Consider the following 27,352-nt stretch of genomic DNA (forward strand, 5'->3'; position numbering starts at 1 on the left):
GGCAATGCTGAGAACCATAAGAGCCTACAGCACACCATCGGCAGCCCCATACAAAAGTGAATGTCATAGCAATCAGTGAGACAGCTTTCCATGAATGTTCACAGATACAAAGTGGGCCAACAGCACAGATATAGCTGGTTCACAATAAGATCAATATATGTCAGGAGCAAGCACACGTGCTACAGTAACAAAGTAAATGACAGTATACTTTATGCCCTTATGGTTCTCAGCACTTCTTATTTGTTCTTTCAGTGAGTTAGCGGTGACTTGTCTTTGTTCTAAACTTTGTATTGAAAATCATAAATTCTTAGTTGAAATAAAAACACTCATAAAGATGAACAGAGCAGTTTCTAGTCAGTTTTACCAGATAAAATAAATCATACATGAACTATATAATCTTTGCTGTATCAAAGCTGAGAGGCTCCCCTTATATTTTTAACTGCAGCCCTGACATGTATTTCAACTATAAAATGTGGAAGTGAGACTGTACTTGCTTGGTGATGTGTAATGTGTTGGGCCGGAACTGGAATCCTGCATTTCATGGAAGGAGTACTGGGCAACACAATGTATTCATAATAAAACAAATGTGTGCAACTGCAAAAAAATTAGGTTGGATTCCAAACAGTGGTACATGAATAATCCTCCATCAAACACCATATCGTGACTTGAGGAGTATTAAGCATACCTTCAGTAATATTATGATGTTTCTGTACAACACTTGAAAACAGCTGGAGACTCTCCAGTCTTCTGATTTACATATATTAAAAAACGGTGGAACATCTTAGAATCCTGCACTAACAGCAATGTACTCCAAATAAAAGTGATCTGAGAAAGCCACTTTTAGAAGCTTTGGTAAAATATCAGGAATGCCAAGATCAAAAAGGTCAAGACGTCAGTGGTGCTTTTTATGACAACATACAGTATGTTTTTTCTTTCTGTGCCTATTTTTATAAATAAGTCAATCTCGAATTTTCAATCTTCTCTGCGTGTTAAAGTCCACACAAGCTCAAATTAACCTTTTTAAATTTGCATTAACATTCTATCACTGTTAGCACAAGAATTTATCCATAGGAACTACTGAAAGGAAACTGTAGGTGTCCAAACACTTTTTGTTAATCTAAAATAGATTTCTGCTTGGAGTTTCATTTTATTTAGTACAATACAATGGCTGGTAATTTTTCTTTTTCAAAGTGAACAGTAATACTATTACAGTCATACATGAGAATTAGCATAACTTTCATATTTTGACAAATGTTCAACAGTCGTGCTGAACTGTAATGATGCGATTCATTTGGCATTTCAGCTGTTGTTCAGGTGATTTAGCTCATGTCTCATCTAGCATAATGATATGGCATAAGAAAGGCTCTTCTTTGCATCCCAAATGGGTATTTTAATAGTGTCATGTTTAAGCTATTTTTGCGTTTCAGTCAAATTATGCAGACCTCTTTGTGATGCAGTTTTCCTCATGCCTAGAAGTTTCCTCAGAAGCACAGTCGTGTTTGCTAATCTTTTCTCTTAAGACATTTCATAGCAGACAGCTCTCCAATCACACGGGGACGACCTCACCTATGAATGCCCGACACATTTTGAGGTCCATTGTTGAAAGCTTTTACCCACATTACCACTGTCCTGTAAGGCAATGCAGGCTCCCCACAAGTCTCATTTACTGTTGTGCTGTATGTTCTCTGGCACTCTCACTTTTTCTCCGACTCCGTTGTTCTTCATTCGAAAACATTGTGATGGCACTACATTAGAGCGTCTGCTACGTAAGGCTCTCTTCTCGTATTACCTATCCCTACTAACACCCAACTTGATAGTATTACAGATCATGCTCACACTTACAGCACCATTTCATTTCCGAGGTGTGTTAACCATCTTCCAATTTCAATGTTCCAGGATGTTCATCAGTGCATATCCATTCCCCTCATGAGGTCTTCTCAAAAAAATTAATGTCTCTTTTTGCTTTCTCTTCATCAGTCTTCACATTACTTTTCTCCTTACAATGAGCCTGCACGCCACATACGTAGATTTTTCCTGCACTTTTTGCTGCCGTGGTCACTTTTTTTTACCCCCCCCCCCCCCCCCCCCACTACCTCCCTACTCTCAGTTTGTTCCCTTAGTCACATTTTATACACAAAATTTCTCACAGTGTCAAAATTTGTCTGTGTGTCTGTATAAGGAGTACAGCATTTTGCATGGCCCTAAATACTATTTTCTTACTTTTCATCTTTCCAGCCTTTTACTATTTCTATTTATCTCTTTTTTCCCATATCAACCAACTAGGATCACGTAAGAACTTCAATTCCTCTTCTTTCTTTGTTGCTTTTTACTTTTCCAGTACTCCATCTTCTCCCCATTATGTCTTCATGTTGTTCCATTTCTTCTGCATTGAAAGCCTTTTAAATTTAAAGTTTTATTCTTGAAAAGATGTCTTATTTCGTATTCTTTGTTTTTTTTTTGTTTTTTTTTTTTTCCTCTTTCTAAATCTTTCCTTACTTCTGTAATCCATGCCATCGTCAATTTTTTTCTTAAAGAAATACAGGAATATTTGTTTCATGAACCTGTTCTCATTCATTTGGCAGATGTGTCCAAAAAAGGTTAATCTTGTTTTAGCCATTACTTGTGATATTTTCTATATATTTTTGTAGATCTCCTCATTACTTCTAAATTTCCAGGCATCTGTAGTTTTTATTGCATCCCTTATTTTTCTAACTTTCCATCTTTCAGGTACCTCTCTTCTGTCAAGCTTATAGTTCATTGTTAGGCATTCACATGCATATAAAAATTCTGGTTGCACCACTGTGGTACAGTGTTTTAGTTTGGTTTTTCTGGATATGCATTTCTTGTCGTAAATATTCTTTGTTGAACCATATGCTCCCTCCATTTTGTTAACTCTTACATCTACTGCAAATTTTCCTAGTCCATTATGTAGTATAGTTTCACCAAGATATTTGAATTTACATTTTACCTATTTGTGTTTCTATGAATTTTGGTGCAATTTTTGTGTTTGTCATGAACTTTGTTTTTTTTCAGCTGAAATTTTGACTCTAGTTCTATTCGCTATTTCTTCTGGAAGATTTATTTGGATAACTATGTCAATCATATTTTGTGAAAGTACTGCAAAATCATTTGCAAAAGCCAGGCTGTTTACATTCATTCCATTTGTTTTCCATCCGAGAATCATTGATTCAATTTTGTTATTCTTTAGCTCCAAATTCCAGACCCTTACTTTTTTTTTCTACAACACAGTTAAACAGTAAAGGTGATAAACCATCCCCTTGTCTAATAGCAGTTTTTATTTCAAATGGCTGAGATAGTTCTCCCCTAAATTTAACTTTAGATACTGTCTTTGTTAAGAGTTCGTGAATTTGTTTGCTAATTTTGCTCTAACATCAGATTCTCTAATGATTTTATCTACTGTCTTCCAGTCTACCAAATCAATATTTTTTTAATCAATAGATGCTACTATTATAGGTTTGCTGTTTAACATTCTGTAGCAAAGTATTATTTTAGGCTAAAAATCTGTTCTGTGCAGGATCTCCCCTTTCGAAAACCTCCCCGATATTCTTCCAATTGAATATCTAAAGTTCCTACCATTCCGTCCATGAGAATTTTTGATAATATTTTGTATGCCACTGAGAGAAGTGACACTCCTCTGTAATTTTTGATGTTTTATTTGTCTCCTTTTCTATGTAGTGGGTGGATTCACATTGTTTTCCACTCTTCAGGAATCTTTACCTCTATCTACATCTTTCCAATACCCAAATATTTTATAATGACAAATAATTTTTCCTTCACTTAGCCTACACGACTCATGGAATTAACAAAAGGATTAAATGCTACAAGGCAACTTGCGGTAAGGCAACTGCAGGAAAGGCACTATGAGTACGGGAAGGACTTAATCATGGCCTTTTTGGATATTGAGAAGGCGTATGACAGTATCTGTAGGGACAAGCTCTGGGATGTGCTGAACGCAAAAGGGATAGATGAAGAGATTACACGAAAAGTCAGAAAAATGTATGAGGGAAGTGAGAGTTGTGTGAAAGTGGGGAGGGAACGTACTGCATGGTTCAAGCTGGAAAATGGGCTGCGACAGGGAAGTGCACTTTCGCCTTTATTGTTTATTATTGTTATGGATGAAATCCTACAGCAAGTATCAGATGCAATTGGAGATCATAAAATGAAAGCAGTGCTTTTTGCCGATGACCTGATGTTATGGGGAAATTGCGTGAAGGAGGTGCAAGAGCAGTTAGATGCATGGGAGGCAACGGCAGCACAATATGGAATGCATTTCTCTGCAAAGAAAAGTGAAATAATCGTCACAACAAGGAAGAAGAATAGGCCAAATGTGGATATAACTTGTGGAGGGGAAAAACTACAAGTGGTAGAGAACTTCAAGTACCTGGGAAGTGTGATTGAAAGTAAGGGGGGAAACGCAATGGAAATAAATGAAAGATGCAGAAAAGCAGGGCAGTTCTACAAATGCATTAGGGGGTTTATTTGGAGCAAGGAGGTGCCACAGAAATCCAAGGGAATTATATACCGAACCTACTTTGTCCCCATATTGACATACGGAAGTGAGACATGGGTAATGCACAAAAGCGACAAAAGTAGAATACAGGCTAGTGAAATGAAGTTCCAGAGGAGCAGGTTGGGTGTAACAAGACGAGACAGATTGCGAAATTTGTATGTGAGGGAAAGACTAAAGGAGGAACCAGTACAGGACAGGATAGAAAAATCAAGACTGCAGTGGTATGGACACATGAAGAGAATGGATGAGGGAAGAATTCCAAAGAGGATGTTTGATCTGCAACTGGAGGGGAAGAGGCCCAGAGGAAGACCAAGAGATAGATGGGTGAAGGGAGTGAAGGAATGTGTGATGAGAAGAGGAGAGAACTGGACGAAGGTGGAAGAGGGGGAATGGTGGAAAGACAGAACACGGTGGAGAGGCTTGTGTTCCCGACAGACCCAGCCAGTGGCTGGAAACTGTCCAAGATGATGATGATGATGATTAAATGCTACAATACTTTTTTTTAATTAAAAAAGCCACTTTGGCAAGTCCAATGTGATTGCTTACAGCAGTCCTCTATTGTTCATATTTCAGTCTAAGAAACTGATGAATGCAGATACATATTTTTCACTCTTCCAAACAAAATTAACTGAAAAATAAAATATAAAACTTTCTCACACCATGCACTCTCAAAAAAGGGAACAGTCATAATTTAATAAAATTGATTTTGTTACTGTAAACTTGTCACTAATTTGATTGGCTATATACTACTTTTGAAATGTTGCTTCTCTATCACCTTCATGTTTGTTTGTAAGCAAAGATGTAGTTACTGGAACACTCTGTCACATGCATCCTGCGATTTTTACTTTAATAAGTGAGTGTCATGTTGGTATGAGTTTTATCTTAGCTGTATTTACATATTATATAGTTACAGTCTGTTCTCCAAAATCACAGTTTTACAAGATGTTCTAGAAAAACATACATACAAACTGTACAAAACATGATATTTTCTTGACGACAGTTATTTACATTCGCCCACAGAAGGAGTTAATTCATATGTAACCAGAAATGTTCAAAAAAATATGAACTTCGTTGCTAGCACTGTCACAAATGCTGGCTAATAATTGTGGAATGAATGTGAGATATGCAGAAACAGCAAAAAATATGAAAAACTTCATAAAAATTTCAGAATGGCATTTACAGAGAAGGAAATGCAACAATTTCATGACATTACACTAGACATTAACAATACTCATGCATTCAACTCCATATTTGCTATTCACAGATGAATCAGCCCTGCTGCTGCCGCATGTGCCAACAATGTTCCAGCAGCTTGCTGAGTTTCCAGCAAAATTCTAGTTTCATTCATCCAATCACTGGCAATCTGCCTTGAAGCTCCTTTCAGTAAATTCATATATTTCAGTGTCTGTGTGAAGTTGCCTCTGTCCAACCAATATCTGAAATTAAGCACATAATTACATCAGACTATCTGTGAGTAATATAAGCAAGCATTTGTAGCAAATGGAACATTTACCTGAGAAAACTTAAAGTACAAGGAGGCAGAATAGATAGCCTGTACTTAGTTTAAGGAGGTAGAGTACCAAATACTGCTGATACACACGTATATAAAAAACAGAAAAAAGCTAACTTAGTTTTACGTACATCTATCAGCAGTACTTCAAGTTTTGCTTCATGTGAGTAAGTAATGGTCAGACAGAACTAAGAATTTAGTTGTTACAAGTGTAAATAGGAAAGGCACTTTTTCTATTACATAATAAACAACATGTAAAACCAGTAAGTTGCTATAAATTTTTGACAGAAGTAGAAAGCAACATTGCCTGGTAACTGAAGAAGTAATTTCCAATGTAAATTTTGTTCCACAATATTACATCATCATAATCATCTTAATCCTAGTTTTCATACCTCGCCCTTTGCAGTATATCAAAAGTATCCAAATGGGCCAGGTTAACTGGTTCATCAGATAATTCTGCTTGGGGTATGGGGTCCACTGCATTTATGAGGAAGAGGCTCTGCAGATAAGAAAAGAAGTAGAGGGGCAGTGACCCTCCACTCTCGGGCAGAAGCGCCAGGCGCCGAGCGATGCGCTCCACTTTGAGGAACCTTTCCCTCAGAGCGTCTTCCGGATAGACACCTCGAGAGACGGCTTCCTTCGGAATGGCTGCCAACACAGCTTCCACAAGCTCATCTCCTTCAACTACAAAACCAAGCCTGGTTCAGAACATATGTACAGCATCTTCTACTTAAATTATTTTTACATCTAAAAGACTGACAGTCTACTCACACAATCCATAAACACTGCTATTGTTAATAAGAAATTCTATCATATTTAAGAAAAATGTGCACAAACAATTCAACAAAGTGTGAAATGAGAATTGTAATAACAGAGGTAACCAAAGATATTCAGTGTTATCTCCAGTTCCTGGAACTAAGTATGGCAAATATCAAGGGGGGGGAGAGAAATATTTTTTTTTTTAAATTAAAGATAATAGTGTGTGACAGCAAGTGGTTTTTGCTTAATAGTGTGTGACAGCAAGTGCTTTTTGCTTATATACTATTTCCATGCAAGCTCAATCCTCAGCTGCAGCACAATATTTGGGGGAGGGGTGGGGGTGGGGTTGGGGGTGGGATGGGGTGGGGGTGGGGTGGAATTGCACAAAATATGAATCATTCTCAGACTACACAAAAGAGCCAAATAGTAATAATAACAATGTGTGGTTTAAAGTTTTCCTGATGTAGGAAAATCTTTACTGGTTCTCAGGTGGCGTTGTCTAAAAGATGCGATATTTCAACAAACCAAATTCTTGCCATCTACAGGCATTACTGATGACTGAGTAGTATCTGCTGGGTGCCGCCTTTGTACCCTCTCCCCTCCCCTCTTCCCCCTCCCTCCCACTGCCTCTAATTGGCACCTCTTGGTGTGGATCTGGTGCAGTGGTGGGGGAAGCACAGTGTTGGCTGTTGATCCATGGGCTTCAGAAGTGCCACGGCCAGTGCTCAATGCGTATCTATGCTGGTGTGGCAACAATTCTTCTTCGTCTTCTTCATTTATGATGATGGAAGTCAACCTCCACGTTGACTACTGCTGTACTCTGGTCATGCTCAACACTGGGACCAGATCTTGCTTAACTGAAACTCACTGTCCCTATTTATTAGTCCATCATGCAATGCGATCTCTACAGCTTCTTTCAGAATACAATCCCAGAAAGTATTGGATTGTTGCAACAACTTTGTATCATAATAATTCATGGTATGTCCGTGGGAGAAGTAGTCCTTTGCTTCAGTGGACTTTGTTGGATTAACGTTGTCTGTGTGTTGTTTATGCTCATTGCATCTGTCCTGTATTGGCTGGATAGACTAGCCTACATACATTTTCCCACACTGGCAAGGTATGTGGTAGACTCCCTGTTTCTGGAGGCCTAGGATCCTTGACAGATCCTAATAATGTTTTCGTCTGGGTTGCCAGGCAGAACACGCACCTGATGTGTTGCTGTAACTGTTCATATGGAACATGGCCTACGTTACAGCAACTGCCAGATACAATGTGCCTTAACACAGAAGAAGCCAAGACCACAGCCTGCTGAAGACAAAGATAAACTGGTTGTGACAGTGATTATTCCATATGTCAGGAAAACATCAGCAAAGATTGGAAGGATATTCCAGAAACATGTCAAGTGTGTGTTCTGTCCACCAACCAAGTTGAAAATCTTATTAGGATCTATCAAGGATGATCTAGGAGAATGAAACTGGAGGTCTACCACATCCCTTGCCAGCGAGGGAAAATGTATATAGGCCAGTCTATCTGGACAGTAAAGGAGAGATGCAATGAGCATAAACAACACACAGACAACTCTTAGCCGACAAAGTTCACTGTAGCAGAGCGGTGCTTCTCCCACAGACATACCGTGAATGATGACTTCTGGGACATTATTCTTGAGAATACAGTCCCAGAAGGTGTTGGATTGTTGCAAGAACTTGGTGTTGTCATCCAGACTCCTAGAGCATCCTTGATAGACCCTAATGAGATTTTCAACTTGGTTGGTGGACAGAACATGCACTTGACGTTGTGTTTCTGGAGTATTCTTCTGATTTTTGCTGATGTGTTCCCAACATATGGAATAATCACTGTTACAACCAGTTTATCTTTGTCTTCAGCAGGCTGTGGTCTTGGCTTCTTCTGCATTAAGACACATTGTATCTGGCGGTTGCTGTAACATAGGCCATGTCACATATGAACAGTTACAACATCAGGTGTGTGTTCTACCTACCAACCAAGATGAAAACATTATTAGGATCTGTCAAGGATCCTAGGCCTCCAGAAACAGGGAGTCTACGAATGTATAAACTATACAAACACGACTGCATGACAGATTAATAAATAAGGACAGTTGGTTTCAGTTAAGTAAGGCCTGGGACATAGTCTTGAGCATTACTACAGCACAGCAGCAGTCTACGTGGAAGTCTGCTTCCACCATGATAAATGAAGATAAGAAGAAGATGATAAACGAAGAAGATGAGGAAGCAGTTACCTCACCAGCAGACATCCGCATCAGTTGCCAGTTGTGGCACTTCTGAAGGCCCTGGATCAAGGCCTGATGTCATGCTTCCTCCATCACCACACCAGGTCCACATCTGGAGGCACAGGCGGGAGGAGTAGGGGGGTGGGGGTGCAGAGAGCGAGCACTCAGAAGGTACCACTCACTCGTCAGTAATACCTGAAGGTGGCAAGAAGTCTGCTTGTCGAAATATTGTGCCTTTAGACAAAGCCACCTGGCTGAATTCTTGAGAATTCAAAATAGTAATAACAATAATAAATAATAATAATAATAATAATCAAAAACAATGATTGAGTTTCTAGTAAAAATCTGTTTATAGAATATTGGTGAGCCTCTCTAAATCTGTTGACTACTACTAAAAATCCATTATGCACTTTAAGAAAGACACTAGTAATCACCACGTTAACAGCACTATTCATAATTTTGGAACAACAGCTACACTTAACTTATACACACTGAGCAAAATTTAAAAAGCTGAAAATATTGGAGGAAATGTTCTAGGGCAAACAACCAGATGACCATGTCAAGCATGCACAAATGTTTCAGCTACAAAACAAGTTTTCATCAGGTGTGCTAAAGGACTAAAATCAGGAAACTGGAGCAATTACTGTTTACATCTGTGGAAGCTGACAGCAGATTGTGTTCCATATTTAGTCTGCATGTCATTATCACATTTTGTTCATTGACATTTTGTCCAGCATCCCCAATGTTAAATCTGTTTGCCTCTCCTCCATGATACGATTCATAGAGCATAATGTGTGAATGAATGAATGAGTAATTTTAGACATTTTTAAAAATATTTATGAACTCTGCCAACTAAATATAGAGCATATGGCTCAAATGATGGGTTTCTGAGTAGGTTACAAAAGAGCCAGACCCATACACAGGCATGTAAGCTTCTAATAATTGTTTAGAAAGCTGTCAAAGGTGCTTATATTTTTTTGGTGATTAAAAGCATTTTCATTCACACACACACACATATATATATATATATATATATATATATATATATATATATATATATATATATATATATATATATATATATTAAAAAAAAAAAAAAAAACAGCTAAGTTCGATTTCACTAGTTTCAGCAGAAGTTGCTGTGATGTGTGAATGCCAGTTGGCACACAAGTGTCTGCCTATACTCCTATCAGAATTGTGAATTATTTGTCTCTAGGTACATATCTAAATCCTCTGAATCACATAGAGAACACATGCCAATAATTTGTTATAAAACAGAAACACAATCAAATTACAACAAATTCTGACAATAGTAACTTAATACTAATACAGTTCTGCATAAAATAAGAGAAAGGAAAGGAGTCTTGCCATGATCACGAGAGTGTGCTTTGGGTGTCTGTGTGTGCGTGAGTGTAAGCATGCATATAATTTTACCAGAAAGAGCTAATGCTCAAGAGGTAGTGTAAATATTGTTTTTTGTTATGTGTTCCTGTGTTCCACACACTAATCCGCTACAGGTGAGTCATTGCCCTTCCCTTATTTTATGTATTGCTCCATCCATGAATTTCCATTTTTCTTGCACTAACACAGTTATGTTATGGAAAAAGTTACATAATAAATCCAGTATCACGTTGCACAATTCTAAAAATGTCAGTTCATCCAACATGAATTCTTCTAGGAAAAAGGGAAAGTCCTGTAGCCTTATTTTTAGAGGATTTAACTTCTTATAAGCATTTTTTGGCTATTAATTTAGTGTATATTTTCATCTGCATACTGTGGACTCTGAGCATAAAATTTAATCTGTGGGGTAAGCATAAAAATTATCTTTGTTTCTTGCATTTTAAGAGTGACCGAAGTGACTTTCTCCAAATAATTTTAGTCTGCTGAGGAAGAACATCATGATTTTATAACTGTGTAATGTGGGGACAGCTACAATATGCTATTTTTTGTGCAAAGGTGTCAGTAGGATTTGCTAGTATGTACAAAACTGCTTAATTTGTTAGCTACGACTTCACCAATATGTAATCCAGCTTACATTATTTTACTAATTTAATCCAAGGAGCTCCACCACATTAGCTGCTTCATCAATTGATTGTTATGATTCATTTTAATCTCCCAGCATTCTGAATATTTGGTTTCAAACAACATCATACAGGTTTTTGCGATGTTAAGTTTAAACCTATTTAATTTGATCCATTTGTCGATTGTATCGAATATATTCACATAAGAGACCATAAGTCCTTTCTGCACTATTACATTAAATTAATACTGATGTATCACTTGCAAAACCACTGTTGTCGTTAATAGTTCCTCACAACTCATTTATGAACCACCAAGAACTGCTGATGAAATAATCTTTTATTCATAACAGTTTCAAACAACCTGTCATCATCACACAACATAAAATTATTTACAACTGCCTGCACAGTATCATTACTACTCTGGTATCAATAAAATAAAATTTAAAAAGTTAACCTGTGTCTCTGAAACTGCCGTCAACAGTGGAATGCATTGATAAAATTAAAATAATTTTGGTACATCAACTACATTCAGGTTCCAGGCTCCTGTGTGGAGTGCACTCTGCATACAAAAAATGGTCATTCCATTTTTGCATTCCACGAGATATTTTGCGTTATCTCACTGATGTTGTCATTAAGGTTTTGTCTGGTGGAGTGGACAAGGGAAGAAAGGACGAGGAGGGCAGGGGGAAGACTTGCAGAAAGGTGACTGAAAATGGGTCCATGGGACAGGAATGTGGCACCAGCGAGCTCGTTCTGGCTGCAGACAATAGGAGTCAGCATTATGTCACAGAAGAACAGAGGAAGAGGAAGTGGGGGAGTGTGGAGGAAAGGGCCCGAGTGCAGGACGAGCGTCACTGGGGCTGTGGGACAGGGGTGGAGGCGGGTGTGAGACATGGGTCTAGCCAAGATTGTGGCCAGGAGGAATGTGGGATCTAAGGTTGCGTCGTGACATTTGCCTTTAACATCACTCCTCAAATTATTTAATTCCACCAACATATTTCCATTCCCGTTTCATTAAGGTTTGATATTTTCATGGTCACACACAGACAATTTTATAAGCAGTCACAGATATTTTGCATACCTGCCGCTTTCCTGAGAGCAAGTACATCGTCCTCCAGAGGGCGGAGTTGCCGTGTCCAAGGTTCACCAGGAACACCAGCCTTGAGAGCGGAGTGGAGGGATTGTGCAGCACTCCACAGCAGCTGCGCCTGGGCTGCCTTTTTGTCAGCTTCGGCACGTGCTTTGAACATACATTAACGTCAGTTCTACTGCCTTAGATCTCACAAAGCAGATTGTCAAACTAGGGACACAAAAGTGATCATTATGATCTCTCTCTCTCTCTCTCTCTCTCTCTCTCTCTCTCTCTCTCGCGCACACACACACACACACACACACACACACACACACACACACACACACACACACACACAGTGGGATTATGAACATGAGTGGTGGTGGGTGTGTGTGTGCGTGTGTGCGTGTGTGTGTGTGTGTGTGTGTGTGTGTGTGTGTTTTTTCACAGCCTATAACCCACATCTATACCTCTCACTCCCTTGCTAGAATACAAAAATTTGATACAAATTTCTACTGACTGTGAAACCACAGTTTTTTTTTTTTTTTTTTTTTTTTGTTTTTGTTTTTTTTTTAATATACTGACGCTGCAAACCTGCAGAAATTTAGTGTTAACTAAAGGACAAGTACGGTGATACAGTAATGAACAAAAGAAATTAGTGAAAACATTGTGCAATGTTCAAAAATTTAGAACAAGTGTGCAATACGAAACACTATTCAGCTGTCAGTCACCACTGAGACACATTACACATTCCTCTCCCAAAAATTTCTTGTTCTTTGTTCGGTGAACTTGTGTCCAAATATCTTGGCTGTAGCCAACTTTGTGCATTGTGGGTTCCTTGATAACTGAGTAATAGATACATAATAGGTAATGGCTTCAGCACTGACATTTTATTTCATACAGATGCAAATACATTTGCTGTTCCATTCATTACTGATGATGAGGCATGGGTGTATTACCTAAAGACATATGCTAGATACTAATTACTTGAGTGGCGTCAGCACGTAATACCCCCAAAACTGAAAATTAAAGCAAACTATTACTACAGAAATTCACAGCAACAGTTTTCTATGATCATAAGGCTTTTCCTCTGACAGATTTCAAGTGAAAAAATGCTGTGATCAATGCGGATCAATATTGGGACATCCTAAACAACAGTGACTAGCAATCCAAAATCATAAGTGTCGAATACCTTTTTCGGGGCATTCTGCTTCTTCACACCAATAGTCATCATCACAACAATTACAAGCAGAGGCTTGCTGAATCGATTTAGATGGTAAATTTTTGATCACTCAATTTACTGCCTTGTCCTGGTTTTTACATTTTAACGAAAGTAAGAGCTCCTGACAGGAAAAATGTTTCAGCAGTAATGCAAAGGTGTAAAAGGCCTGTAGCTACATGTTTAATGAACGAGACACAGCTGACTATGAGACAGAAATCCTAAATCTTATGGAAAGAAATGTCAAATGCTAAAATAATGGACAATGATTAGCCTACATAGAGAAATAATGTAAGCTTCACTTTTTTAACTGACAAGTATTTTTGTTATTAATCTATATTCCTAACAAAAATACAGATTAATAACAAAAATACTTGTCAGTTAGAAAAGTGAAGCTTACATTATTTCTCTATGTAGGCTAATCATTGTCCATTATTTTAGCATTTGACATAACAGTGATCTCAGAAAGGTACCAGTTAGTTGAATGTAGTCAATTACAGTCACTGGAAAAGGAATGGACAAGGTACAGGGACACAGTACTAGAAGGGGCTAAAGAATGTCTTTGGAACAGTAGTGTGTAAAGGTAGGATGAAGCAAACAGCTTGGTGGAATGACACAGTCAAGGCAGCCTGTAAAAGGAAAATACTAGAACTCAGGTAGACAGAGAAAGTTATGTTGAAGAAAGAAACAAAGCCAAACAGATAATTGCAGCATCCAAGAAGAAATCTTGGGAAGACTTTGGAAACAGGTTGGAGACTTTGGGTCAAGCTGCTGGAAAACCATTCTGGAGAGTAATTAGCAGTCTTCGAAAGGGAGGTAAGAAGGAAATGACAAGTATTTTGGACAGGGCAGGAAAACTGCTGGTGGATCCTGTTGATGCCTTGGGCAGATGGAGGGAATATTTTGAATAGCTGCTCAATGTAGTTGAAAATATGATCAGTAATGTTTCAGATTTTGATGTACAATGGGATAGGAATGATGATGGAAATAGGATCACATTTGAGGAAGTGGAGAAAATGGTCAAGAGATTGCAGTGCAATAAAGCGGCTGGGGTGGATGAAATTAAGTCGGAACTCATAAAATACAGTGGAATGTCAGGTCTTAAATGGCTACACAGGATAATTGAAATGGCCTGGGAGTTGGGACAGGTCCCATCAGACTGTACAAAAGCAGTAATCACACCAATCTTTAAACATGGAAACAGAAAAGATTGTAACAACTACAGAGGTATCTCTTTAATCAGCGTTGTGGGTAAAATCTTCTCAGGTATTGTTGAAAGGAAAGTGCGAGTATTAGCTGAGGACAAATTGGATGAAAATCAGTGTGGGTTTAGGCCTCTTAGAGGTTGTCAGGACCAGATCTTTAGCTTACGGCAAATAATGGAGAAGTGTTACAAGTGGAACAGGGAATTGTATCTATGCTTTATAGATCTAGAAAAGGCATATGACCGGGTTCCTAGGAGGAAGTTATTGTCTTCTACGAGATTATGGAATAGGAGGCAAACTTTTGCAAGCAATTAAAGGTCTTTACATGGATAGTCAGGCATCAGTTAGAGTTGACGGTAAATTGAGTTCATGGTTCAGTGTACTTCCAGGGGTAAGACAAGGCTGCAACCTGTCTCCACTGTTGTTCATATTATTTATGGATCATATGTTGAAAACAATAGACTGGCTGGGTGAGATTAAGATATGTGAATACAAAATAAGCAGTCTCGCATATGCGGATGACTCAGTTGTGATGGCAGATTCGACAGAAAGTTTGCAGAGTAATATTTCAGAGCTAGATCAGAAATGTAAGGAGTATGGTATGAAGATCAGCATCTCCAAAACGAACGTAATATCGGTGGGAAAGAGATATAAATGGATTGAGTGCCAAATAGGAGGAACAAAGTTAGAACAGGTGGACGATTTCAAGTACTTAGGATGCATATTCTCACAGGATGGCAACTTAGTGAAAGAACTGGAAGCGAGGTGTAACAAAGCTAATGCAGTGAGCGCTCAGCTACGATCTACTCTCTTCTGCAAGAAGGAAGTCAGTACCAAGACTAAGTTATCTGTGCACCATTCAATCTTTCGACCAACTTTGTTATATGCGAGCCAAAGCTGGGTGGATTCAGGTTACCTTAACAATAAGGTTGAGGTTACGGATATGAAAGTAGCTAGGATGATTGCAGGTACTAGTAGATGGGAACAATGGCAGGAGGGTGTCAACAATGAGGAAATCAAAGAAAAACTGGGAATGAACTCTATAGATGTAGCAGTCAGGGCGAACAGGCTTAGATGGTGGGGTCATGTTACACGCATGGGAGAAGCAAGGTTAGCCAGAGACTCATGGGTTCAGCAGTAGAGGGTAGGAGGAGTCGGGGTAGACCAAGGAGAAGGTACCTGGATTCGATTAAGAATGATTTTGAAGTAATAGGCGTAACATCAGAAGAGGCACCAATGTTAGCACTGAATAGGGGATCATGGAGGAATTTTATAAGGGGGACTATGCTTCAGACTGAACACTGAAAGGCATAACCAGTCTTAAATGATGATGATGATGAATCTATGCCAAAGGACCGTTAATTCCTGAATTACACCCTTATTACAATGACAGGCAATATAACCCACCTCTGAGAGCTGTCTCAAGGCCTTTTAGTCGTCCCATCATCGAGGCAATCTGCAGTTTGTACTTGGCCTGTTCTTCTGCGATCCTCTCATCTGCTGTGCGCTGATATTTACGGGACAGTTCCACTTCCCGCAGCGCCAAGGCATCATGCAGGTGGTCACTGTGGGCCTCCGCCTGTCGCTTCAGTTGCATGCGGAGTTCGCGCTCTGCCTCTGCTTTCAGACCGAGAGACTGCAACAGACAGTATCTGGTCACAACTGCAGCAACTTGCAAATAGAGAGAGACATAAGGGAAAATGTGTTATGGGCATCTATCTCTACTGCAGCTATAAAACAAATTTACTCCCATTGATAAAATTTGAAACTGTATAAATCATTTACTGCTTATGAATGAGAAAATGGAAAATTTGCAAAAAGTAAGAACAAAGTAGAAAAACAAAATCTGCAAAATAAGGAAAGAAAGGAATCCTTTCTTTTTCAGGAAGCTTACACAACAGTAAATAAACAAACATACATAGCAGAAAATTATCAAGGAAAGGCAACAACAATTTAATTTATCTTTCCTTATTCTAAGAAGAATTTACAAAATACCACTAGTAGTTTTCTCAGAAAATACATATAATACTTTTCTCACTTGGATCTGAAACTTTCAGTTTTGGAATTTTCCTGCATACATAAATCATCACCATTTCTCAGTATTTGAGTATGATGAAATCATAACTTTAGATTATTAATAATCATCTGAATCGTGCAGGCTGTCACAGTGGCCAAAATTTGCTGTGCTCAAGTGCCACAGCAGTTCAGTACTGACATGTCCATGGTGTGTTTAAGCACTGTGAAAGTTCTGTGATGTACACTTTCTTATTGACAATTAAGGAAAATGAAGATTGCTACTTACCATAAAGAACATGCGTTAAGTTGCAGACAGGCACAATTAAAAGACACTTACATAAAGATTTTAGCCAGAGCCTTCATCAATACAAGAGAGATAAACACCATTCATACACACAAGCAGGCACATCTCATGCTCACCACTCCCATCATGCACCAGTTGCTCGAGACTGCAGTCTTGCGAGTTGTGTGTGTGTGTGTGTGTGTGTGATCTATTTTTGATGAAGGCCTTACTGGTCAAAAGCTTTATTTGTGGCAGTCTTTTTGTTGTGTCTATCTGTGACTTAGCATCTCCGCTATAAGGTGAGTAGCAACTTACCTTTCCATAATAGTGTTGAATTCTGAATTTGTAAGTTGCATTTCCGACCATGACACAAAGACTGAAGTATTTGGGGAGACTAATGTAATAGTTTTGAAGAATACATGGGAAATGTGTGCAAGAAGTGTCGGTACATTTAGCTGAAGACAAACAATAACACTGAGTATTAATAGGTTCAAGTAAATCTCAACTTTGAAATACTATGGGAATACTACAGTTCCCAACCTGGCAGTGTTATGACACCTACAAATGATAAAACAAACTTGTTTGTCAAATTTGATCATTTCTATCCATGGATTTGTCTGACAAATCAGTAAACATAACAACAAAGTTTGTCAATCTGACTTCACTACTGTGGCTGAAACTGTTCATTCTGTGAAGTATTTTCATGCTAGTGAGAGTAGATACCAATGTAGACAAAGCATTTCTTGCATTGACTTTAGGACTGTGAATAAAGACGAAAAATAAAACACGGCAGTGGTCCAGGGAACAGTTGGAATTGAGAGATAAATATACCCATGAAATCTGCTAAAGGAAATATTACACTCAGAACCAGATGACTGTATCAACTTTCTCTGAATGGACTCTGAAACGTTTGATGACCAAGTTCCTTTGCCCTCGTGTTGAAAAAGAAGACAACTATGTGAAAATTTATTCTCTTCTACTTGGTCCTCTATGACAGTACATTAAAGTACAACAACATAGTAACATATATCATACCCTGTCTTTGAAAGAATCAGAGATTTTTAATTTTATTATACTCCCACTTGTTTACTTGTGTGCAGAATATCAATTTTCTTCTTAACCCGTTCCTGCGTAACATATGGCTGAGAAAGACAACATCTTTACCATTTTGATAACTGCAAGTGCTATTTTGTTTTTATCCTTGATTGTAGTTTTAACAGTTGTGAAAACTCCCGATACAGTGAGATAAATTGTAGCAAAACTCTTTCACTAAACATCCACAGCGAGACATTAATATAAACATCTGCCGTATTGTCAAAACTGCTGTCAATCAATATTTATCTCCACCACATCAAACACGGCTTATGTTCGACAACTGTTTGACCATTCCCATTCACACTCATTGAGTTTCTTTCATTAGCGCACATCTATGTTATTCTGCTGTTTTGTTTCTCATTTACAGAGCACAGAGTTTAATTCAGTAACTTTGAAATCAGAAGTCTGTAGCTTTATTTCTTCCACCTCCTCTGTGTCTTCAGGACACAAGGTGGGACAGTGATTCACAGAGAAGACAGGGGAACATAATAAAATATTATCAGGATGCTAAGACAAAAAATTTGAAATATCTACTGAAACATTGTTGTCCGTGTGCTGCCAATTATGCTGGTATTTCTGAGAGAACTCTTTTACACAAATTTGGAAAAGGGAATTTCTGTTGGTGAATCTTCTCTTAGTACTTCTGGTAAAAGTGTCCCAAGATCTGAAGAATTCAAAAGTTTCAAGTGGTAATGCAGACAGTACAGGACAGAGACATTATGTTGCACTACAGCTTAGTGAAGAAAAATGCCTATAGTGCCAAAAAGCTCCACATAACAGTCAGGAGAAGAATTCAATTTCTCTGGGGTGATAACATACTAAAGAGACTGTATCATGCAGTGGGATTCAAGTGGGAGAGATGTCCAAGTAACAGGATAATTTTGATTGAGTTCTCAAATATTGTCACTTGAGAAGTGATCAGAACTTTCCAGTGTCAGAATAGAAACACTGTTCATTTTGATGAATCTTGGGCGGACAATAAAAAGTGGCATATAATGGACACAATACAAGTATTTTGTACTGATACAACAGCAAGCCATACAGGTTGACTATATGGTGTCTGTACAAACAGAGAAAAAAAGTTTTACTGTGATCTCTTGTGCCTCTCCTGCCTTCATCACATTCTTGCAAAGCTGTTTCAATTTGCTCATTGTGATATACTAGACAAGAAACAACTTATACAGTTACCAGTACCAGGACTTATGATCAACATGATTCATCAGTCACATAGTGTACACACATGCTACAGGCGACTGCTACTTCGTTCACCATCTATTTCCATTTGTCTATGAACTTATCTGTTTTAGAATCATGCAGACATAATGCTGACTTTCACATCATTCCTTTTGATGTAGTTTCACTTCCACAGAACATTCCAGAACGTTTTCTTTACCATCCATTCCAGGAATCATGCGCTCTGTATTATTATTTCTTTATCTTAAAAGTGCTGAATGTATAATTTTCTACAATGCACGCAGACATCAAGCAAATGTTAGTAACATAAATGATATTGTAATTATAATGTAATTAAGAAATTTTGTAATATGACTGATTGACAATGTTAATTCATTAATTTTCATGTTAAAATGCAATCCAACCAACCTCATATCAAAATTTGCTTTAGTTTTGTAAAATATTATGTTGTAGCAAACTTTTCACAAAACACTAATTTTCGACTGTAACTTGTTAGATGAAATTGACATAATAATGCTTTGTAAAATTCTGACTGTTAATACATATGGTTGTGTGGCAGAGACCATGCAGCAGTTACTGTAATCAGCTTGGGATAGCTGTTTTTGGGGAGCCTCTGATGGAGAATTCAGCATTACTTAGTTTGGTGCAAAATGTTAAAATGTGTTCAGAACTGTGTAATTCAGGGAGGATTACAGAAATTTTAACTGAAGACTGTCATCAAACTTCAGTATTTATTCAAAGCAATAAACACAAAAAAGTTAAAAGGAATCTGCAGTTGGGTTATCAATAATGAGGAACATACCCTAGGCAACAGTTAAATTCAATCCCAGAAGATAATTAAATTACATAAAAAAATTAGTTTCAATTCTACATTACCATCTGATGCTATATACTCTCAGTGGCATACATCAGCTTTTTCTGGTCAGATCACCAGCAAATAGCAATCTTTAGCTGCCTGCAAAATTTGAAACTTCGAAGCTTATCATCAGATGGTATTGTTAGATAGTTCAGACATGACACTTTTCCAAAAAAAATTGAGAAATCTTGAGGAAAATCAACAAGAATTCTTGCTTTTGTAGTTAACTGGCCACTTTCCAAAGAATAGGGCATTGTTTCATATACCAGGAAACTGTTTCATGTACCAGGGACAGTAACGGACGTGGATGATACAGACAGTTTTCATATTCAAGATATACCTCTTTTTTATCTTGTGGAAAGAACTCTTTAATAAGAATATTCTTGCAATGCCAGCTTTTATGATTGGCATTTGTGTCCTTTAAAACTTTTGGGCATTGGGTGGTGGTCCAAGGAAGAGAAATGAGCCTTGGGCCTTGACCAGAAGCCCATACAACTAAAATCACCAAGAATATTTTGGCTAGAGAGCACACGAGTCTGATTTAGGTCATTACAAGTAATTAAAGTATCTTAATATGATTTCCTATTTATGCATTAGCTGGTAATTTATCTTGAAATCAGTACAGCTGCTGCAAAAAGATTTTCCAACCCTCTGGTACACAGTTCCTGAATCTATTTCTCTATTCCAATTCCTGAATCTGTTACTCTATCCTTACTTGATGATGATCCAACAGTGAAAGTCATTTTTATTTCTTCAAAAACACTGAATTCTCATCTATTGTAATTCTTGGTACAAAAGCTCTCTTCAGGAGACTATCAATTGCCACTGACTTCATCAACAATGATTCCTCAACACTAAAGACTGATCTTAGTTACAAAAGTGGAATTGAAAACGTTCAGAAGACTGTCGTGTGCAGAAAGGTCCTTAATTACAAGAACATCCTCACAAAAGATGAAACTCAAGAACCTAAAAAATACCCAACTGCTGACATATGGCATTCTTTCTTGGGAAAAAAATAACATTCAATGTCTCTTCAATCATGTGATATTTTGGTTCAGTAGAACATGAAAATAAAAACATGTTTCTGTTATATAAATGGTGCGCATTTTTAATGAAAACAGAATATTTTCTAAAATTTCTTGGAAAATGTGAAAAATTTAGAGAGATTATTTTCAAATTTCAATTCAGAATATTATTTAACAAGTGCTACAGCACCCTAGAGGTACCCATAAATTTCTCTTAAGAGTAACAAATGAATGGGTGGAGATAGAGAAAAATAAACCACCATCAAACAAAAATAAAGTTGCCTGAGACCGCAGTCGTGTATGTGAGTTGCGTTAGCATGAGTGGGTGTGCGTGCATGTGTGTGTGTATTGTTGACAAAGGCCAATGGCTGAAAGCTTTAATTGTCAAAGTTTTTTGTTGACTCAGCATCTCTGCTACATGGTGAGAAACAAAAATAATATCTACATATAATTTTAAGGCCGCCTAGAAGTTGTCCTATTAAGAACAAAGTTAGTGCAGACTATTTTCTTGTTGACTGGAACTGGATTATGTGGTGGGAGTAGCAAAATTTTATCTTTCAGAAGATTTCCTATATCTAAGGGCCACATTAAAAACCACCACAAAAACATGGACGAATCACACCAAATATCAGTCATTGTGTTTATAAGCATAAGTTAGACCATTCAGCTAGCACGCACTTTATTATAGTCTGATTTACGAACAATGACAATTCGGGTAGGTCGAGGCTTGGACAGGGACTGATTTGTTGCTATTACCACATGACAGTTGTGGTATGTGCATACACACACTTTGCGCATAAAGAAACTGTGTATCCTGCAAATTATGTCTCTCGTTTGTTTATGCAAAATCTGTCACTACCACCAGTGATGACAACTCACAACTGTAAGCAAGAAACAGACAAGCAAGGCCCACCACCAACAACATCCTAAGTGAATGCGATAAAACTGTCATGAAGAAAAGAATGCACTTCAGTTGTTCCATACACAGTATCAGCATTAATAAACTTTTTATATGACAGCCACAGAAATGAATTCAATTGATCTTCAGCTGTGCTTGAACTTTTGCATCTTCTACTATCAGTCCACTCTTATGTATCACAGACAGGTGGTTAGTGTGTCAAGATGGATCACATGACAGACTGGTAGAGTAATATGATATTGGGATGTCTGGGTGGAAAACAAGTAATGGAAGGAGCATCATGTAGCTGGGAGGCGCACAAACATGAATGGCACTGCCACTACATTTTGGATAATATCCCCGATTATCACTAAAATACAAGCAAAACATGTACTATCATATTCCACCCAGTATGCCTGAAGGACTGGCAACCGTGCAGATGGAAAAGCATCATGTACCTGTGTACTTACAAGGTGTCACCTCCCAGTACTTCGGCTGCTGGCGATTGTCATATTGCAACCAATAAATGGTGGAGTAAGCACAACTACAGGCCCTCCTCGCTGGGGATCTATTTCCCTCCGCCGAGCCATGAGCGCGGAAATAGATCCAGAAGTATAACTCCGTGCACTGGTTACTCATAGAGACGAAGCTCCACTCTTGGGCAGCTTTCCACCGCCACTCTGGGCCACTCATGTGCTGGCTAATACTGGCCCTTCAATCGGAGCCTGGATGGATACACTGCTGCAGAATTTTGGACCTCTCCAATGTCATTTCCAAGAAGTAACTTCCAGTAGCTGCTGCCACCGAATACACTCCTTCCTCCCACTGGGAAACTTTGTTACATTAGTTTTTACATCCCTTCATCTTAATTAACTTTGTTGTTTTTCAGGCAAATGATTGATAGAAGTCTGTGAAAGTAAGCTATTAAGTTTTATAGGAAGTAGTTTTTTGTTTAGCTAACATTCTGTTGTGTTTAATAAACCTTCCTTCTGTTGCTTTGGAATGCCTTGTTTCTCGAGCACTTCACTACATGAGATATAACAGTTGGGGACACAGTTTTCTTTGGATCCAGGAGGTCGTGAGTGCTTTCTTTTGTTCTTCGCTCCCACCAGTTCAACAGGTAGGTCTGATCATCTTGCTTCCCTATGGCCGAACACCTGGTTCCTTGAACCCCTCAATGTGATGCAACAGATGATGCTCTTCCTGTGAGATATGCACATCTCATACAGTGGCTGGTAAACACAATGGTGGACATTACCACAGCATCCGCTGATGGATCACAACACTTTTCTCGAATGGACTCTGCAGCTAAAGGCCTCTGTGGAGTTCCTCCGCTATTTTCGGCCTTTGACAGGAAACTGGAACCTAGTGCAAATTATATGGCCTGACATGGGCAGCATTTTATGGCTTAAGATATTTCTGGCAATGCCCATTGTCAGGCCTTCCTCCTCATCTACATCGGACCAGCGGTCTATCACCTTGTTCACCAGTTAAGCCTGAAAATGATCTGCATGCCCTGCCACATGAGGAATTGAAATTTTGCTTGCAAGAATATTTTGACTCTCAGGGGCATGTTGCAGCAGCACGGCGTAAGCAACAGGGGCTACTGTATCGGTAGTGGATCATGACGTTCAAAGGGCTCTTGGGATAGCCATTTACAGTGCACAAATGATATCTGTCAACAGTTGTATGCTGTGTCTTTCATTCAAGACAAGATCTTGGTGCATGCCCTAGATGAGGGACTTTGAATGGACTTACTGAAGTTGAGAGACCCATGTTTGATTATTGTCTTTTGATCATTTGAGTATTCAAGCAGTCCCTTCATGCATCAGCATCCCTGCAATCCGTCTCACGTCTACATTGCTGCCCACCCACCAACCCAGTAGCTCCCCCACTCTGCAGAGTTTTCCCCTCACAGTAAACCAGCATTCTCAGCCTACAGCCCTCAGTAGTTGCCCTCTTGCATTCACTCTTTCATCGTGCATCCTACACAACAGTGCCAGCTTCAGTGTGCCAAATGTGCCTCGTGTGGCAAAACAGGTCACAAAATAGAGGCCTGCCATGCTCCCTCCAAGACACATGTGGATTATACTCAAGTGTACCCCCTTCCAGTCGAGCAACCTGATGTGGCAGACCCAGAGGTCCTCAATGTCCACACGGTACTACCCATCTGGGATCAACAAGCACCCCTGCAGGTGTTCGCCAGTAGTCACCCAGCCAACTTGCAGGTGGACACCAGTTGAACCTCAACTATCATAGTGTGGAACACCTACTGGGAATTGGGCTTCCATCTCCTCCACACATTTGACTAGTGCCTTTGCAGTTACAGCAACAACATAGTGGTGGTCACAGGACAATTCACAGCCCTCAGCCAAAATGGTGTCACAACATGGAGGATGTGCCTCCTTGTCATCAACAAGCCTGTGATGACAGACTCAGTGGGACTTGACCTCTGACACTTCTGGTACTAGACATGCATCATGCAACCAATAGCATCCAGCCCGGCATGGATAATTCTTACTTCTACTCTCTTCACTAGAAGTATTGTTTGGTTTTTGAGTTTTCTGCTACAGGCATTGTGGGATTTGAATCCCACATCACCCTCCTGCTGATTACCTTGCCTTTGAGGTCTTGGAATGTCCCACTTGCACCGTAGGTTAAGTTATGTGTGGAGCTGCCGACAGTTAGTGGGCAATAGCCATTGTGCTGGTTGACAAACAGGATGGCTCCTTCCATATATGTGGTGACTTCAAGAACACCATTAACCCACAGTCTACTGTTGAATCTTACATTATCCCAAGGGTGGACGAGATCCTTACTTGGCTGGCAGCAGGCAAAATATTTGCAAAAATTGATCTCAAGGGTGCATGCATACAGCTTCCATTGGATGTGGCATTGTGAGACTTGCTGGCGATCAACATGCCCTTCGGTCTCTTCCACTGCAAAACATGCCCTTCAGTCTCTTCCACTACAATCACGTACCCTTTGGCACTGTGAACATCTCAGCGATATTTCAGAAGCATTTGGAACACGTCACATGGGAAGTGCTGGATGCAGCCAATTAGCCGTATGATATCATCATTGCACGTCAGCCTGCCCAGCATCCAGCAGATAACCTGAGTGCTCTTTTTTCTGTCCTACTGGGAGCAAATCTACTCTGTACCTTTGAGATGTGCCAGTTTTCCGTTCCTCAAGTCGAATATTTGGGGCATATTCTCAGTGGCACTGCTATCTGACCAAAGCCACAATATGTCCAGGCTATGCAGAACTTACCACCTCCGACAAATGTGAAGCAACTTCAGTGCATATTACGGTGGGACAACTGAATTATTATTGTAAGTTGTTCACCTCCATGCTGTCACAACTGCAGAACCACTGTACTGTCTCTCATAAAAATGCGGCATGGAATCAGAACACGACATGCAACCGCCCCTTCAGGGACCTTAAACAGGCACTGCTTTGGCCCACATGTCTCATGACTTACGATCCCTCCAGCCCTGTGGTTATCGCAGCAGACACTTCCAATTACGGATTACAAGCTGTCCTCTCTCGCATCATAGGCAGTGTGGAACAGCCTGTCACTTTTGTCTTGCAAGGAGTTGATAAGGGCCCAACGCAACTACGGACAGACTATAAAGAAGGCTCTGGCCATAGTCTTCGCTTTAAAAAAAATTCCACAACTACGTGTATGGGTACCTTTTTATCCTCTTGACAGCAGAAATTGCTGCTCTTATTCTGACCTGATGTCAACATCCCCACAAAATCGGCTCACCACATTCTGTGATGGACTTTGTTTCTCACCAGTTATTACTGCAATATCCAGTGCTGTTCTACATCTCACAATGCCAATGCTGACTTACTTTCAAGATTGCCGGTAGGCCAAGACTCCTCTTTTGACTCTAATCTTGAAGTACGCTACTGCCTGGACACCAATGACGAAGAAGCCGTCACCCCACTCCCTATCGATAACAAAGCATTGGAGAGTTCCTCCTCCTGGTCCAGTGAGGATGGCCATCAGATTGCCAGAAGGTGCTCAAACCTGCAAGTTCAGAGTTCACACTGTCAGTGTGAAAATGGCCGGACTCTGATCATAATTCCCTCCTCCCTCCAGCACTGGATCCAAATCTGCTTCACTGTGGCCATTGGAACGGCGTGTTAGTGAAATACATGGCTCGTCAACATGTGTGTTGGAAAGGGACTGACAGCAACATTGCCACCATGGTGGCAGCCTGCACATTCTGCCATAGCAAGCGAGTGGCCCCAGTATGTTGCTATTTCCCATAGTCAGAGGCAGTTACATTTGGATTTCGCAGTTTGTGGTCAACGCCAGATTTGGTTTTCCTTGTGTATGTCCTCAATGCATGCAATTCAAGCTTTGACACAAATGTTTCAACTGAAAGTTTTCTCTTAACAATCGTCAGAGACAGTGGGCCTCAATTTACATCTGCAGAGTTTACATCCTTTTGTGCTTCAAATGGAATCAACTGTTGTCCAGGCAGCACCACTCTACCCTCCTCAGTCCTGGTGTTCCCTATGGGGGACATAACACATAGCATTATTATATATTTTTTCCCCTGAGCTTTTATCATCTTGGCAACACTGAAAAGTGTTTTTGAAGGAAGTTCAGAGATGGCGGCACCTCATGCAACAGCAGTTCATCACCATTGTCTTTAATGACATTGTTGTAAGGCAGAATAGAAAATGGCTGACAGAAGAAAGCATGTTTTCAGAGGAGAGGCTCTTTGTAAGTATTTTATTACCACTTTATTCTATTTTAATCAATATAACTTATATGGGATAATGCAACTGAACAGTCAGAGAATAATTATTTGAAATTACAATTTTAATAATTTTACAACTGTCTTTGACAAATGTATTGAAATTCAAGTGTACCCTGTAGGGGACATCAGGACTTCGTGTAACGTATAACGTGATTTGTCAACAAAATAGGTTTCTTTTTTTTCTTTTTTTTCAAAAATAATATTTTAATTGTTCATTTTATATTCTGTGGTGAATATTAGATTAATATTAATTAACGTTTCAGGAAATTGTAATCTACAGGTGAATAATTTAACAATTTTTAGGTCAAATTTCAAATTTTTTTTCATATTAAAAGGCATTTGAAGATTTTGTAAATGAATTATTTGATGGAGATGTTAGTGAACTAGAGCTCTCTGATGATGATGATGATGATGATGATATCTGTACAGATCCAGTTTACTATGTTAGTAAAGAACTGGAATTAGATATAGCTAATGAAGATGAAGACGAAGCTGAAGACAGGAACAATAGCAGATCCGAAAAAATCCGCTCTAGTCAATCTACCACCGACAGGACATTTTGGAAGGAAGACTTCGGATTTTTTCCCCTTACCACCTGCACCTGAACATGAGGAACTAGTGGCAGTCGGTGTGAACTTC

General features: G+C 39.1%; 1 protein-coding gene across 2 annotated transcripts in view; it reads right to left on the reverse strand.

Annotated features, from left to right (window-relative positions):
• Positions 1-5,402: 5,402 nt before the first annotated feature.
• The window catches only part of LOC124789457 (MICOS complex subunit Mic60), a 53,681-nt gene continuing 31,731 nt past the window's right edge, over positions 5,403-27,352 (reverse strand). For both annotated transcript variants that reach the window (XM_047256825.1, XM_047256824.1), the window contains 4 exons: positions 15,973-16,201; positions 12,151-12,309; positions 6,434-6,725; positions 5,403-5,967 (listed from right to left, as the gene is read on the reverse strand). In XM_047256825.1, coding sequence (XP_047112781.1) covers positions 5,790-5,967; positions 6,434-6,725; positions 12,151-12,309; positions 15,973-16,201 — 858 coding nt within the window. In that variant the 3' untranslated portion in view covers positions 5,403-5,789. The remainder of the gene's footprint in view (positions 5,968-6,433; positions 6,726-12,150; positions 12,310-15,972; positions 16,202-27,352) is intronic.

The sequence above is a fragment of the Schistocerca piceifrons genome, chromosome 3, assembly GCF_021461385.2.
Source record: "Schistocerca piceifrons isolate TAMUIC-IGC-003096 chromosome 3, iqSchPice1.1, whole genome shotgun sequence".
NCBI classification, from domain to species: Eukaryota; Metazoa; Arthropoda; class Insecta; order Orthoptera; family Acrididae; genus Schistocerca; species Schistocerca piceifrons.